This window comes from Jaculus jaculus, chromosome 21 (assembly GCF_020740685.1).
Source record: "Jaculus jaculus isolate mJacJac1 chromosome 21, mJacJac1.mat.Y.cur, whole genome shotgun sequence".
In the NCBI taxonomy this organism is placed as follows: domain Eukaryota; kingdom Metazoa; phylum Chordata; class Mammalia; order Rodentia; family Dipodidae; genus Jaculus; species Jaculus jaculus.
In genome coordinates this window covers 5,843,996-5,859,177 of record NC_059122.1, presented here as the reverse complement: position 1 = coordinate 5,859,177, position 15,182 = coordinate 5,843,996, and the positions used below count along the sequence as shown (strand labels likewise).

Here is a 15,182-nt window from a genome sequence, read left to right as displayed (position 1 = left end):
TGGGATCTGGAGAGTTGAACATGGGTCCTTAGGCTTCGCAGGCGAGCGCCTTAACCGCTAAGCCATCTCTCCAGCCCTATCTTGTGATTCTTTATTTTATTTTTATTTATTTGAGAGCGACAGACACAGAGAGAAAGACAGATAGAGGGAGAGAGAGGGAATGGGCGCGCCAGGGCTTCCAGCCTCTGCTAACGAACTCCAGACGCGTGCGCCCCCTCGTGCATCTGGCTAACGTGGGACCTGGGGAACCGAGCCTCGAACCGGGGTCCTTAGGCTTCACAGGCAAGTGCTTAACCGCTAAGCCATCTCTCCAGCCCCCTATCTTGTGATTCTTTAATCCTCGTCCGCTGTTGGTTCACACGTGCTCGGCATCCCTCTTTCACGTGATTGGTCACCACCATCCTCACTCAGCGAGCCGTTGACAGAGAGGGACGTGGGCCAGTGCAGCAGTCCAGGCAGGGGACAAGATTCTAGAAGGGTCCAGAACAGAGGAGAGGCAAGGGTGAGGGAGGGAGGACCTGGAACTGTGACATGGGCATGTCACTGTCTGATCCTCAGAGGGGGGACATTGCCTGGCAGGCGTTGTCTACAGCAGACGTGGGACGGCATGATGGGTTAGCGCGGATGTGGCAAGAACGACGAAGGGACTTAGCAGCGTTCCAGGCCTTGCCCCGGCTGTCAGATCCCCCCAAATTGATTCAAGATGGCCAGCTAGGAGTTGTCCAGGGGCACCCAGCCAAGGTTCTCTCCACAGCTGTCCCTCTCAGGTGCCACCTGCTCAGGTCACGGAGGTGGATGGCCAAGGTGGTCACTGACGGAGGGGCGGTAGTGCTGCCTCTGGAAGCCGAAGTCCCCAAGGTGGGAAGGGTCCTCAGTGGCTACACCGGACCTAGCCTTAGCAGGACCCTCTGCGCTCAGGGGACTCCCTCTCCATGTCGCCTAGGGGACGAGCCCCCTTCATGACACTGAGCAAGTCGTTTATCTTTTCGAGACTGAGCTTCCCCGGGGAACATAGACACCAGCTGTGCGTGGCGGCCCACGCGTAATCCCAGCGCTCAGGAGGCGTGGCCAGGAATCCCGGAGCAAGCTGGAGAGCTAGATGAGCGAGTTAGTTAGCTAGCTGTGGGTGCAGTGAGAGGCGCTGTAGAAGCAAATAGAGTGGGGAGCCGTGGAGGAAGAAAGGCATCCAACGTGAACCTCCGGCCTCCACGCACGTGGGCGCGCGCACACGAGATGGTGTCATCCCCTTAGCAAGGTGTCAGACTAGGCACGTGGAGAGAGCTTGGCAACCACAGACCACAGTTAACCTGTCACAATGGCTTAAGAGTGGAAGTTGGGGGCTGGAGAGATGGCCTAGCGGTTAAGCGCTTGCCTGTGAAGCCTAAGGACCCCGGTTCGAGGCTCGGTTCCCCAGGTCCCACGTTAGCCAGATGCACAAGGGGGCGCACGCGTCTGGAGTTCGTTGGCAGTGGCTGGAAGCCCTGGCGCGCCCATTCTCTCTCTCTCCTTCTATATGTCTTTCTCTCTGTGTCTGTCGCTCTCAAATAAATAAATAAAAAATGAATTAAAAAAAGCATTAACAACAGCGAGTATAAAAAAAAAATTAAAAAAAAATTTTTAAAAAAAAGTGGAAATTGGGGCTGGAGAGATGGCTTAGCGGTTAAGCGCTTGCCTGTGAAGCCTAAGGACCCCGGTTCAAGGCTCAATTCTCCAGGACCCACGTTAGCCAGATGCACAAGGGGGCACACACATCTGGAGTTCATTTGCAGTGGCTGGAGGCCCTGGCGCACCCATTCTCTCTCTCTCTCTCTCTCTCTCTCTCTCTCTCTGCCTCTCTCTATGTCGCACTCAAATAAATAAAAATTAAAAAAAAAGAAAGAGTGGAAGTTCAAATCTGGGCATGGTGGTGCATGCCTTTAATGCCAGCACTCAGGAGGCAGAGGTAGGAGGCTCGCCATGAGTTCGAGGCCACCCTGAGACTATTGAGTGAATTCCAGAGTCAGCCTGGATTAGAGTGAGACCTTACCTCAAACAGTAAACCGCAATAAATAAATCAATAAATAAATTGGAATTTCACCTACTGTTACCCCAGCCACAGGCATCTATCTCCAGGAGTTGCAGGCTATCTTGTCTCCACGGCCCACTGCGGTTGTCCGTGACAGTGTAAAGGCCTTGGAGACATTCTCTCCACACTCCCACAGTCCCCAGCTCACATCAGAAGGACCAACCTGGAATGAGCTAGCCCTGGAATGCCAGCCAGCTTGATCCCGGTCCGGAAGGAGCGTATGTGCTCTCTTAGACTGGACTTTATGGGATAGTGACAATCTCTGGTTTGGAACCCCCCTCCGCCCACCCCCACCCCACCCCCCGCCATCCGTGACCAGTACAAAATTCAAAAAGTTACAAGCTGGGGCTGGAGAGGTACCCTAGCGGCTAAGGCGCTTGCCTGCGAAAGCCTGAGGACCCGTGTTCGACTCTTGAGATCCCACGTAAGCCAGACGCACAAGGTGATGCAGAGTGTGCAAGGTACATGCACAGGAGGTGGCGCGTGCGTCTGGAGTTCGGTTACGGTGGCTGGAGGCCCTGACGCACCAGTTCTCTCTTGTTCTGTCTCGCTCTGGCTCATGTGATTAGTGTGTTGGGCTGTAGCAAAATAATAACAGCTGGCAAGGTAGGACTGTTAAGAGAATATGAAACAATTGGTAGGGTGTTTTGTTTTCAGCTAAAGTAGGGACTATCAAAAATTCACCACCCATGGGTTAGATATGGCTTAGTGGTTGAAGGCCTTGCCTGGCATGTCATCCCCAATCCAACCCGACAAAACAATCCACAGCCCTCTTGGGCTTCACCGAGAGTCGGACCTGTTCCCTCTTATGACGGGGTTCCTTGGTCCTCTAAACCTCAGCTGGGTCTCTGGGCCAACGTGAGACATTTTTTCATTATTATTATTTTTGGTTTTCCGAGGTAGGATCTCACTGTAGCCCAGGCTGACCTGGAATTCACTCTGTAGTCTCAGGGTGGCCTCGAACTCACGGCGATCCTTCTACCTCTGCCTCCCGAGCGCTGGCGTTAATTCACTCTGTAGTCTCAGGGTGGCCTCGAACTCACGGCGATCCTCCTACCTCTGCCTCCCGAGCGCTGGCGTTAATTCACTCTGTAGTCTCAGGGTGGCCTCGAACTCACGGCGATCCTCCTACCTCTGCCTCCCGAGCGCTGGCGTTAATTCACTCTGTAGTCTCAGGGTGGCCTCGAACTCACGGCGATCCTCCTACCTCTGCCTCCCGAGCGCTGGCGTTAATTCACTCTGTAGTCTCAGGGTGGCCTCGAACTCACGGCGATCCTCCTACCTCTGCCTCCCGAGCGCTGGCGTTAATTCACTCTGTAGTCTCAGGGTGGCCTCGAACTCACGGCGATCCTCCTACCCCTGCCTCCCGAGTGCTGGCGTTAAAGGCGTGCGTGCCACCTTGCCCGGCCCAGTGTGAGACTCTTGACAAGAGTGCCCCATTGTTTGTTCAGCCCACCAGTGTGAAGGAGAGGTGGAGGTGATAAAAGATGACTCCCTCTCCGAATGGCTGAGGGTTAAGAGCTGACTCCGGTCCTCGTTCCGGTCATCCCTGCTCAGGTGCTCCAGGCCAGCGATGCACTCACTCATTCTCTCTGGGACGGTTCCTAGTGGAGACCTGGACGCAAGTGGCACATGTCGGGGTGGGGGGGAGGCGTAGTCCAGTCAACACGAAGGCATCGTTGATTCCCCGCTTGTTACAAGGTTCCGCCAAGTCCCGAGAGACTTTTTGCGTCCCTTCTTTATAGAAAGCCATGTCCCGCTTTTACCAGGACAGCCCCACAGAGACTTAAAGCAGCTTATTCTATACGAAGTCCCCACGCCCCAGATAGCTTAGCAGTTAAGGCATTCGCCTGCCAAGCCAAAGGATCCCACCTCCCCCAGTTCGATTCCCCAGGACCCACTTAAGCCAGATGCACAAAGGGGCGCATGTGTCTGAAGTTGATTTGCAGTAGCTGGAGACCCTGGCGTGCCCGTTCTCTTTCTCTCTCTCTCTCTCAAATAAATAAACGAATAAAATATTTTAAAAAACTGTTTTTTTAAAAAAAATACATGGCCTGGGGCTGGAGAGATGGCTTAGCAGTTAAGCGTTTGCCTGTGAAGCCTAAGGACCCCGGTTCGAGGCTCGCTTCCCCAGGACCCACGTTAGCCAGATGCACAAGGGGGCGCACGCGTCTGGAGTTCGTTTGAGTGGCTGGAAGCCCTGGCGCGCCCATTCTCTCTATCTATCTGCCTCTTTTTCTCTCTCTCTCAAATAAAAATAAACATATGTGTGTGTGTGTGTGTGTGTGTGTGTATGTATATGTGTGTATATATATATATATGTATATGTGTGTGTGTGTGTATATATATATATGTACATATGTATGGCCTTTGTCCTTGCCCTTGTCATTTTCTTGCTAAAAGAAGGTACAGATGCTGGGACATTCAAAGCTGAGCCTTAGGGAGTGGCCAGTGCCCAGTGACATCTGTGTGACTCCCTGCAGGTGTGTATCCTGGCTCCATCACTCCCCAAAACGGACTTTCCTCAGGCATGCTGCCCTCCGCGCATGATGTCCCTTCCAGACACCACTCATTGGACCCCACTGCCAGTTCCCATCACCACCTGTCTCCTCTGCTCACGGCTGACAACTCCAGGAGCAGGTAGGTACAGCAAGTCCGTCTCCCTCAGGAGGCACCCCGGGGCCACCCACGTGGCTGACGGCCGCCCACGGTTACGGAGTGCGCACTGGCTGCTGGCATCTACCGCTTTCCCGTGCGTGATCTCATCAGCCATCTCCCAAGGGGTCCCTGGATCCGGGTGATAATTCTGGCTGTCCAGTGAAAGCCCTGGCATCGAGAGCCCCTTCTGGCATCTCCGTGGGTCCTCCTACGTTCAGTGAGCAGACTTCTCCAGATCCCACATACGCTAGACGCACAAGGTGACTCAGGTGCAAGTTTGAGCATTGTGTAGGGAGCGCACGTGTCTGGAGTTGGATTGCAGTGGCTGGAGGCCCTGGTGTGCCAATTCTTTTTCTTTCTCTCATTAAAAAATTATTTTTTAAAAAAACCTCCCACTGACCTGTTCACGCTAGCCATTTTTATTTATTTATTTTTGTGCACCTCCATGCCTGGATCACGGTGGTACAATTTTTAATTTTATTATTATTTTGGTTTATTGAGGTAGGGTCTCATTCTAGCCCAGGCTGACCTGGAATTCACTGTGGAGTCCCAGGGTGGCCTCGAACTCACGGCAATCCTCCTACCTTTGCCTCCCGAGTGCTGGGATTAAAGGCATACGCCACCACGCCCAGTCACACTGGCCATTTTTATTATTTTATTAACAACTTCCATAATTGTAAACAATATCTCATGGTAATGCCCTCCTTCCCCCCACTTTCCCCTTTGAAACTCCACTCTCCATCATATCCCCTCCCCATCTCAATCAGTCTCTCTTTTATTTTGATGTCATGATCTTTTCTTCCTATTGTGATGGTCTTGTGTAGGTAGTGTCAGGCACTGTGAGGTCATTGATATCCAGGCCGTTTTGTGTCTGGGGGAGCACGTTGTAAGGAGTCCTACCCTTCCTTTGTCTCTTACATTCTTTCTGCCACCTCTTCCGCAATGGACCCTGAGCCTTGGAAGGTGTGATGGAGATGTTGCAGTGCTGAGCACTCCTCTGTCACTTCTTACCAGCACCATGGTGCCTTCTGAGTCATCCCAAGGTCACTGCCATCTGAAAAGAGAAGTTTTTCTAACCAAAAGTGAGAGTAGCATTAATATATGGGTATGAACTTTAAGAGAAGTGCTTACTGGGCAGTTTGATAAGCATAGTATATACATTTTTCCAGACATCAACAGATGTTATCCCCAAGGGCTCATGACTACCCCTGTTTTAAGTTTTCAGTATCAGGATGTATTCCCTCCCATGGAGCAGGCCTCCAGTCTAATTTGAGGGCAGTTGGTTTCCACCATGACAGACGTGCCACTGTTGTACCCATTGGCTCAATTGTCCTCATGTGCCCATTCTTTCCTCTTGGGTCCCTGTCGTCAGGCGACTGGATCACCATTCCTGGCCTTGAGGAGCGGCCTGGCCACAGAGTCTGGAGACAACGGAGGGCGGAGGGTGGGTGGAGGATGCTGGCGGGGTGGGGAAAGTCAGGGAGGACTGCCTGTAGGAGGCGGTGGTGTGAGCCAGACTCCAAGATGAGGTTGGAGCTGAGCAAGTGCACACGTGTGAGAAGGAGCGGGTAAGGATGCAGGCACGGGGCAAGGTGTGTGCACTGGCACCGGGCAGGGAACCCTCATGTGGGGTGATGAGCTGGAGAGAGCCTCGCCCCCCCCACGCTCCTGGGGGGACCAGCCCATAAGGCCACTGATGAGACTTGGCTAAATGGTGTTTTTTTTTTCTTTTCCTTTTTAAAAAATAATTTATTTATTTATTTAACAGAGAGAGAGAGAGAGAATGGGCACACCAGGGCCTCCAGCCACTGCAAACGAACTCCAGATGTGTGCGTTCCCCCACTTGTGCATCTGGCTAATGTGGGTCCTAGGGAATCGAGCCTGGTTCCTTCAGCTTGTCAGGCAAATGCCTTAACTGCTGAGCCATCCCTCCAGCCTGAAATGGTGTTTTCTTAGAGCCATGTTGTGGTCAGGTTTGGGAAGGACACACACATATTACTTGGGCTGGACTGGGGGCGAGGCCAGAGGGGGTGGTGGGGAAGTGTGGGATGTGGGGTAGCAGCCCGAGATGTCAGGCGGGGTGGCAGAGGCCAGCTGAGCAGGGATCGGGAGACCCTGGCTGTGTAGGAGAGGAGGTGACAGATGAGAATGGCCCCGGGGAGTCCAAAGTAGGATGAGGCTGGGGAGGATTGAGGCTGCAAATGGGGCCAGAGAGCCGTGGACAGGCAGCCTGTCCAGCACACAAAGCCCGGTGTCCCCCCCCAGGACCCTCTCTGACCCTCTGTGTCTTCCTTAGGACAAAAGCATTAAAAGACCCACCTCTAGAAATGTGAGGATTGGGCTGGAGAGATGGCTTAGCGGTTAAGCGCTTGCCTGTGAAGCCTAAGGACCCCGGTTCGAGGCTCGGTTCCCCAGGTCCCACGTTAGCCAGATGCACAAGGGGGCGCACGCGTCTGGAGTTCGTTTGCAGAGGCTGGAAGCCCTGGCACACCCATTCTCTCTCTCTCTCTCTCTCTCTCTCTCTCTCTCTCTCTCTCTCTCTCTGTCTTTCTCTCTGTGTCTGTTGCTCTCAAATTAAAAAAAAAAAAATTATAGAAATGTGAGGGTCAGGTAACATGTGCCCGTTTAGGATTGCTTGTGTCACCGATACAGGTCCCCCCGGCTCTGGCCACTTACACAGGAATCCGTGAGCCTCAGTCTCTCCACCTGGTATCCTGGCCTCCCTGGCGTCGGTGCCAGTCAGGAATGCCAAGGCAGAACCCTAGCTTGCCTGCCCACCCCAGCCTGTGGGGTGGCACCTGGCCTCTGGCTGCCAGAGAGAAAGGGGGTCTGGTGGCTGACACTGTGGGGCTCCCCTGAATGGGTCTCTTTTTCATCCCCAGAGGGGAAAGGGGGGAAGGGAAGGCCCTCCAGTCTCCCCTTCTTGCCAAAGTCAACAGGGATAGCCACTTGAGACTCCCCCATAGCTCGATGGGACATTTAAATAGCTTGACAGGATTATCTGATTTACTCTTAAAACTATGCTAAGGGGGCCTGACTTCATGACCGAATGTATTTACCCTGGCTCCGAGGAAAGGCCAAATAGGATGGTATCTTTTCCCTGCCCTGTGCAAATCACAGCACCCTGGATCTGCCAGCCGGCGAGGCCGCACATTAACGGTTACAAGGCTCCAGTTGAAGCTCAGGCTGTCTGCTCTGGGGTCACTCGCCTGGCTCAGGGGAGGGCTCCAGGTGACCTTCTCACCGCTGCACTCCAGGCGGGCTTGGCTGTGTGGTGTCCCATTATGTTTCATTTCAACCGGGCGAATGGAAGGTCGGATCTGGGTTTTCTTGAGGCCTGGAAGACTCAGAAGGCCCACTCGTTGCAACGTAGGGCGGCACACCCATGTAATCCGCCAAGCCTTCCGAAGGATGGCGAGTCTGGGATGCCTCCTGGGCCCTCACGCGGTGACACTTTGTCTCAATCAGAACACAAAAGAGACCCACGTGGGTTTGTTGTCCCTTGTTTGCCACATGCCAAGACCCTTCCTGGGGCCCAGTGATGCAGAGAGAGAGAGAGACCAGAGCTGACCTCTCCCCACAGGGCACAGAAAGGGACAAGGACAGGGCAGCCTTGAAGGACAGGAGACCATTGTCCTGGCTGTGACTTGGCCGGCTTCCATAGGAGGATGGATGGTGAAGGCGCATGGCTCTTACCCAGACCTCGACACATGGCAGTGTGTGGAGGAAGACCTTGTCCCCCACAGTGGCCTGTGAGGAAGGCCTACAAAGACTAAATGATGGGCAGGAGAGATGGCTTGGCGGTGAAAGCGCCTGCCTTTGGAGCCTAAGGACCCAGGTTTGATTCTCTGGGTCCCATGTGAAGCCAGATGCCCAAGGGGGGGGGGGGTGGCACATGCGACTGGAGTTCGTTTGCAGTGGCCGGAGGCCCTGGTGCACCCATTCTTATTCTATCTCAAATAGAAAGAAAGAAAGAGAGAGAGAGAGGGAGGGAGGGAGGGAGGGAGGGAGGGAGGGAGGGAGGGAGGAAAGAAGGAAGGAAGGAAGGAAGGAAGGAAGGAAGGAAGGAAGGAAGGAAGGAAGGAACTAATAATGACAGCTGGGAAATGGCCAAATAGGTAAGCGTGCTTGCTTGCTTAAGCATGAGGTCTTCTAGAGCTGGACACCACCAAGTTCAACTCCTGAGAACCCATGTAAAAATCTGGGCGTGGGCTGAAGGTATGGCTTTAGCAGTTAAGGCACCTGCCTGCAAAGCCAAAGGACCCTGGTTCGGTTCTCTGGGACTCACGTAAGCCAGATGCACAAGGTGGTATATGCATCTAGAGCTCGTTTGCAATGACTGAAGGCCCTGGCCCACCCATTCTTTCTCTCTGTCTATTTGCCTCTTTCAAATAAGTAAATACATTAATTAATAAAGTTAATTAATTAATTAATTTTAATGAATTTTCATTTAAAAAAAAGCTGGGTGTGGCCACACTCATCTGTAAGCCCCAGTCTTCAGGAGAGTTTTGACTAGAGAATTTGGAGCGCTAGGTTGAGGGAGCTATGTGGATGTGAAGGAAATACACATGAGTCGTAAAAGGTCATCCAGTGCTCTCCTCTGGAATCCACACACATGTATGTGTGCAAAATAAATATATTGGGCTGGAGAGATGACTTGCCTGCAAAGCCTAAGGACCCATGTTCCACTCTCCAGATCCCATGTAAGCCAGACACACAAAGGTGAGGCAATTGCAAGGCCGCACATGCCCACTAGGTGGCACAAACGTCTCGAGTTCGATTGCAGGGGGTGAGGCCCTGGTGTGCCAATTCTCTCTCTCCAAAGTAATTTTTTTCTTCTTCTTTTTTTGGTGTGTGTATTTTCAAAGTAGGGTCTCACTCTGGCTCCAGGCTGGCCTGGAATTCACTATGGAGTCTCAGGGTGGCCTCAAACTCACAACGATCCTCCTGCCTCTGCCTCCCGAGTGCTGGGATTAAAGGCGTGCGCCTCCACGCCCGGCCTAAAATAATTTTCTTTTAAAAAAGTGAATATATTTAGGATCTGAGGATGAATTCAACTGATCCCAGGGTTGGCCCCTGTGAGTATGAGTCACGGTTTAGGACAGGATCCTGAGGTAGGAAGCCCTTGGTCAACCTCTGTGAGCTGGGTTTTTTTTTTGTTGTTGTTTTGTTTTGTTTTTGCGCTCTGCGAAAGAGCCTCAGTGCATGGGACTTGGTGGCATAGGGCTAAAGGCCAAACCATGATGTTCTCCCCAGCCTGGGACCTGGCGTCCTCTCGCCCATGGTCAGCCCGCCGAAGGGGCTCAGGCCTCCACCACTGCCGCCGTCGTCACAGAGCCAGACTCCGGGGAGCCAGCCTTTCTCCCTGATCCCTAACAAACCAGCCTACCCATCCTTCCAGAGCCCTCCACCGTTGTCCAGCCTCCAAGGTAAGCTACGTGGGACCCATCAGGACTGAGGAGAAGGCATGCATGTCCTCGGAAGGACAGGCCCTAGGCACGAGTGTCACGCTGGACCTTTGAGCTCAGTGGCAGGTGGGCTGGGCCCGCTGGATGGGTGGGTGTGGCGGATCTGGGAGCTGGGCCACCAGCCACCGCTCCCGTAGAGAGTTCCAGCATCAGCCACAGGCTCTGGCCACACCTCTTGGCCCTTCCCTGCCCTGAATTCTGTCTTTGCCCCCTCCGTCATGAACGACACGGGGCTGGGCCGGGTTTTGGGATCCTGTCCCTTGGCACTTCCCTGTGTCACCATAGCTCCCCCCCCACCCCCGACTCCACCTGCAGGCTACCAGGGCAGTTTTCACTCCATCCAGAACTGCTTGCCCTACGGCAGTGACTGCTACCGGACTGCCGAGCCAGCAGCCGCTGGGGACGGACTGGCAGCGGATGCCCACGCCTTCAACCCCCTGAGGCACAACGGCTACCCACGCCTCGGCGCGTCTTTACCTGCCCCGGGTGAGCCGTCCCCGGAGCCTCCCTTCTCCAGCATTACCCAGGCCGGCCCTGAGCTGGGGTCTTTGGGTATCGTCTCTATGCAGTAAGGTCAAGCCCTACACAGAAGATCAGAGGGGCCCGGCCCCTTAAGATCCAGGGTTTTGCACCCCGACTTTATTGCCGCAGCCTCACCAAGCTGCGCGTCTCCACACGGTGGGTTTCTAAAGACACTGAAGCTTAAAACTGGAGCGTGTTTGGTCCGATAACCTGTGTGTGATTATTGCACTGTTCCAATACAGCTGTGTACCGCGCAGGTACAGAACAGGCTGGAGGATGCCTTAGCGGTTAAGTGCTTGCCTGGAAAGCCAGAACAACTCAGTTCGAATCTCCAGGCCCCCACATAATCCAGACGCACCATGATGCAAGCGCATCACGTCACACGTGCGCACAAGGGGACGCATGGGTCTGCGGTTCGTTTGCAGTGGCTGAAGGCTCTGTAACGTTCATTCTGTCTCTCTCCTCTCTCTCAAAAATTTTTAAATTTTTTTTAAAATTTTTATTTATTTGTTTGATTCTTTAAAAAATTTTTATTTAAAAATATTTTTATAATTAACAACTTCCACGATTGTAAACAATATCCCATGGAACTGCCCTCCCTTTCCCCCACTTTCCCTTTCGAAACTCCACTCTCCATCATATCCCCTCCCCATCTCAGTCAGTCTCTCTTTTATTTTGATGTCAGGATCTCTTCCTCCTCTTATGATGGTCTTGTGTAGGTAGTGTCAGGCACTATGAGGTCACAGATATCCATAGGCCATTTTGTGTCTGGAGGAGCACGTTGTGAGGAGAAAGAGGCAGAGAGAAAGAGAGAGAGAGCGTGAGCATCAGGGCCCCCAACCACTGCAAACGAACTCCAGGTGCATGCGCCACCTTATGCACCTAGCTGCATCTGGCTTACGTGGGTCCTGGGGATTCGAACCTGGGTCCTTTGACTTTGCAGGCAAGCACCTTAACTGCTAAGCCATTTCTCCAGCCCCAAAATATATATATATATTTTTTTGGTTTTTCAAGGTAGAGTCTCACTCTAGCCCAGGCTGGCCTGGGATTCACTATGGAGTCTCAGGATGGCCTCAAACTCACGGTGATCCTCCTACCTCTGCCTCCCGAGTGCTGGGATTAAAGGCGTGCGCCACCACGCCCGGCAGCAAAATAATTTTTTTTTTTTAAGGAGAAAAGAAAAGAAAAAGAATAGCAGGGTGTGAGACAAGCGTTGATCCCGACTTCACAGTTGAAGATTAGGAAAGGTCGGGTCCTAGGATGCCCCCACTCCCCTCCAGGGACCAGGATTACAGATCAGAAGAGCTGGAGGGCTCCCTGCCCTGCTCCTGGTTGGGCAGAGCAGCGTGGCAAGAGAAGGCGTGCCCCCAGCCCAGGGAGGGTGAGGTTCTAGCAGACTGGGCACAGCAGGGCAGGGCAGCAGCTAGATGGCTGAGATCCTCCCGTTGCCCACGTTCCCTGGGCCAAAATGCCGCCCAATTCAGCCTCAAGGGTCCAGTTCCAACTGAATGCCCTAAGGTTTAACACCTAGGGAAAGTTGAGACTCTATAGTCTCATTTGCACATGCACGTGGGCCTGAGCGTGAGTGTGGCATACATCTACGTACGGGTGGATAGAGAACAGGCCAGGCTCAAGCGCGATATGTGAGGTTCTGTGTGTGTGGTCATGTGGCCCTCGAGGGCGATCTGTGCATTCTGCGTCTGTGCACACATTGAGGATTTGTGACTGGGCTCCAACAGATCCCACCATCCCCTGCCTCCTGGCCCAAGAGAGATTTTTTTTTAATTATTTATTCATTTGTTTGTTTATTTGAGAGCGACAGACACAGAGAGAAAGACAGATAGAGGCAGAGAGAGAGAATGGGCGCGCCAGGGCTTCCAGCCTCTGCAAACGAACTCCAGACGCGTGCGCCCCCTTGTGCATCTGGCTAACGTGGGACCTGGGGAACCGAGCCTCGAAGCGGGGTCCTTAGGCTTCACAGGCAAGCGCTTAACCGCTAAGCCATCTCTCCAGCCCCCCCAAGAGAGATTTATCAGTGTGGCAGCACAAACAGCTCTGAGAGGGAGTAAGAAAAGATCGTTCCCGGTGCCAGGGTAGGAAGCAACTGTGGGTGCCATTCCCCAGCTTCTGTCCCAGCTCTGCTCAGCGCGGCCCCCCCCCCCCAGATGACAGGATCCCAGATGGAACTTTCAGATGGATCCAGGAGGCCTCTGACAGTTCAGCCTAAGCCCACCGCGCAGACTAGATCCCACCCACCAGATCACGTGAATCTGTGACAGCAGCTTGGGGACTGGATGGGGTGACCCTTCCAGGTCCTTTCTGAGCCAGAGGGCTCTCTGGACAGTGGTGCCATTCCGCAGGAAAGCTAAGCGTCCGACAGAGCCGGGTGGGCCTGGGTCCAGTGGCAAGCTCCCTTAGTTTGCAGCATGTCCTTGGACAAATGCCTGTCTTTCTCTGAGCCCATCTCCTCAGCTGTAAAGTGGGACGGCTAGGGAGCTCAAGGTAGTCAGACTTAAAACATTACCAGGCATGGTGGCGCACACCTTTAATCCCAGCACTCGGGAGGCAGAGGTAGGAGGATCGCCGTGAGTTCGAGGCCACCCTGGGACTACAGAGTGAATTCCAGGTCAGCCTGGGCTAGAGCGAGACCCTACCTCCAAAAACAAACAAACAAACAACAACAAAAAAAAAAGATTAGGACCCATGTTTGACTCCCCAGATCCCACCTAAGACAGACGCACAAGGTGACCCATGTTCAAGGAATTAAATTACAGTGGCTAGAGGCCCCTGACGTGCCAATTCTCTCATAAAAAAAAACAAACCAGTGTGTACCTTGAAAAAAAAAACAACAAATAAAGAGGGGAGCCAGAGTTCTGCCAAGAGGGGACGTCTGAACCCTCATCCTTTTATCCTTTTCCTTTCCCCTCCTCTCACTTTCTTCCTGCACAGTCCATCACTGGGGATGGAGTACAAGATCTGGGACTCCTCCCCACCCACCAGCTCCCCAGTTTAGATAGGACCACCGGAGAGGATGCGTGAGGAGGGACCACCCCACACGGGCATCACGCCGTCCTCTCACTCTGACCCTCCGCTATCTCCCTGTAGGCTACGAAGACCCGTGTCCCACGGCACTGGCACCCCAGCCGTCAGAAGACCTGGCACCCAGCGGCCCCGAGGACTGCGGCTTCTTCCCCAGTGGGGCCTTTGACCACTGCCTGAGTCACATCCCCTCCATCTACACGGACACCTGAAGGAGGCTGCTACGCCTCCCTGCCCGGTTCACAGACAAGGCCTCACGTACTTGCCACGGGCTCCCATGCTTCCTTGTGTGCCAGGCAGGGCTGGCCAAAGACCCCTGTCCTGGCCAGGGATGGCTGTGTGAGCTCAGACGTGCCTGCCAGGGACCGCGGCCCCGTGACAGTCCCTCCGTTGTCTCTTCCTTTCTTTGCCTATGGTTTTCAAATCACAGACCTCGTGTATTATAAAATGTACAGAACTTGTTTTCCATTGCCTTTGCCAGTTTGATATTTTTTGGTTTTATAGGAAAAAAAAAAAAACATTAAAAACTGGACATGAGGCCTCGGCGGTGGGGAGGCGGGGAGGCACTGGTTCTGATTTGGTTTTCAACCTAGCTAGGTCAGGACCGAGAGGACCTTGGACAACTTCTGGGGTGGAAACCAGGGTTCACTTGTCCCTCATCTGCTGAGGTCCTTATAAAGTCAGCATGGCCCAGGTAGAGATGTCCCCCAAAACAGCGGAGCAGATGAAGACTGTTCTCAAGGGGATTGGTGACCAGCCGTGGCCCCATGGGATTCCCTGATCATGGAATGAACCCATCTTCTCCAGGGTGCCGGCTGCTGCACCCCACCAGTCTCTTGTGGGGCCCCTGGATCCTCGGGGGACCCAGGGCCACGATTCCCTGAAGGCGTCCAGGCAACCATGGAGAGCGGGGTCTTGAGCGGTCATAAGCGCAACGAAAGAACCATTTTCGGGCTGCAGTCTCGGTGAACAGCTCATTTGATCTGTCAGGGAAATGGGTTTATAAGCAGGTGAGGGTGTGAAAGGGTCCTAAGGGGATTGGCGGGTTCAAAGGTTGCTAGTCAACGCTTAGGGATGTTCATTCCAGCACGTAGGGAGAAACATGATCTACACGGTGGCGGGAAGAAGGTCGCAGGGGATGGGCTGTGTGAAGGCTGCTGGCTGATACGGTGTTTCCTAGGCAACCTGCCAAAGGTCCCAGGGCAATGGGCAAAGCCCAAGTTCAGGAGTGCTGGGCTTGGAGAGGGAGTGGCCTGCAGACTGAGGGTTCTTAGCCATGCCTAGCAGCTCAGCTCAGGCCCGTCTCCTGAAGGCTGCTGCCTGGGCTGTCCTGTGAGCAGAGGACCCCATGAGGCAGGGCAGGGCAAGCCTTTGGGGCTCACATCCCAACTGCATCAGAAGGCAAAGGGTGAAGATGGGGAGGTCCCTGC

General features: G+C 53.7%; 1 protein-coding gene across 5 annotated transcripts in view; it reads left to right on the top strand.

Annotated features, from left to right (window-relative positions):
* The window catches only part of Glis1 (GLIS family zinc finger 1), a 242,967-nt gene extending 228,747 nt beyond the window's left edge, over positions 1–14,220 (top strand). For all 5 annotated transcript variants that reach the window (XM_045139273.1, XM_045139272.1, XM_045139270.1 and 2 more), the window contains 4 exons: positions 4,549–4,705; positions 9,980–10,152; positions 10,507–10,677; positions 13,819–14,220. In XM_045139273.1, coding sequence (XP_044995208.1) covers positions 4,549–4,705; positions 9,980–10,152; positions 10,507–10,677; positions 13,819–13,964 — 647 coding nt within the window. In that variant the 3' untranslated portion in view covers positions 13,965–14,220. The remainder of the gene's footprint in view (positions 1–4,548; positions 4,706–9,979; positions 10,153–10,506; positions 10,678–13,818) is intronic.
* The last annotated feature ends 962 nt before the right edge of the window (positions 14,221–15,182 follow it).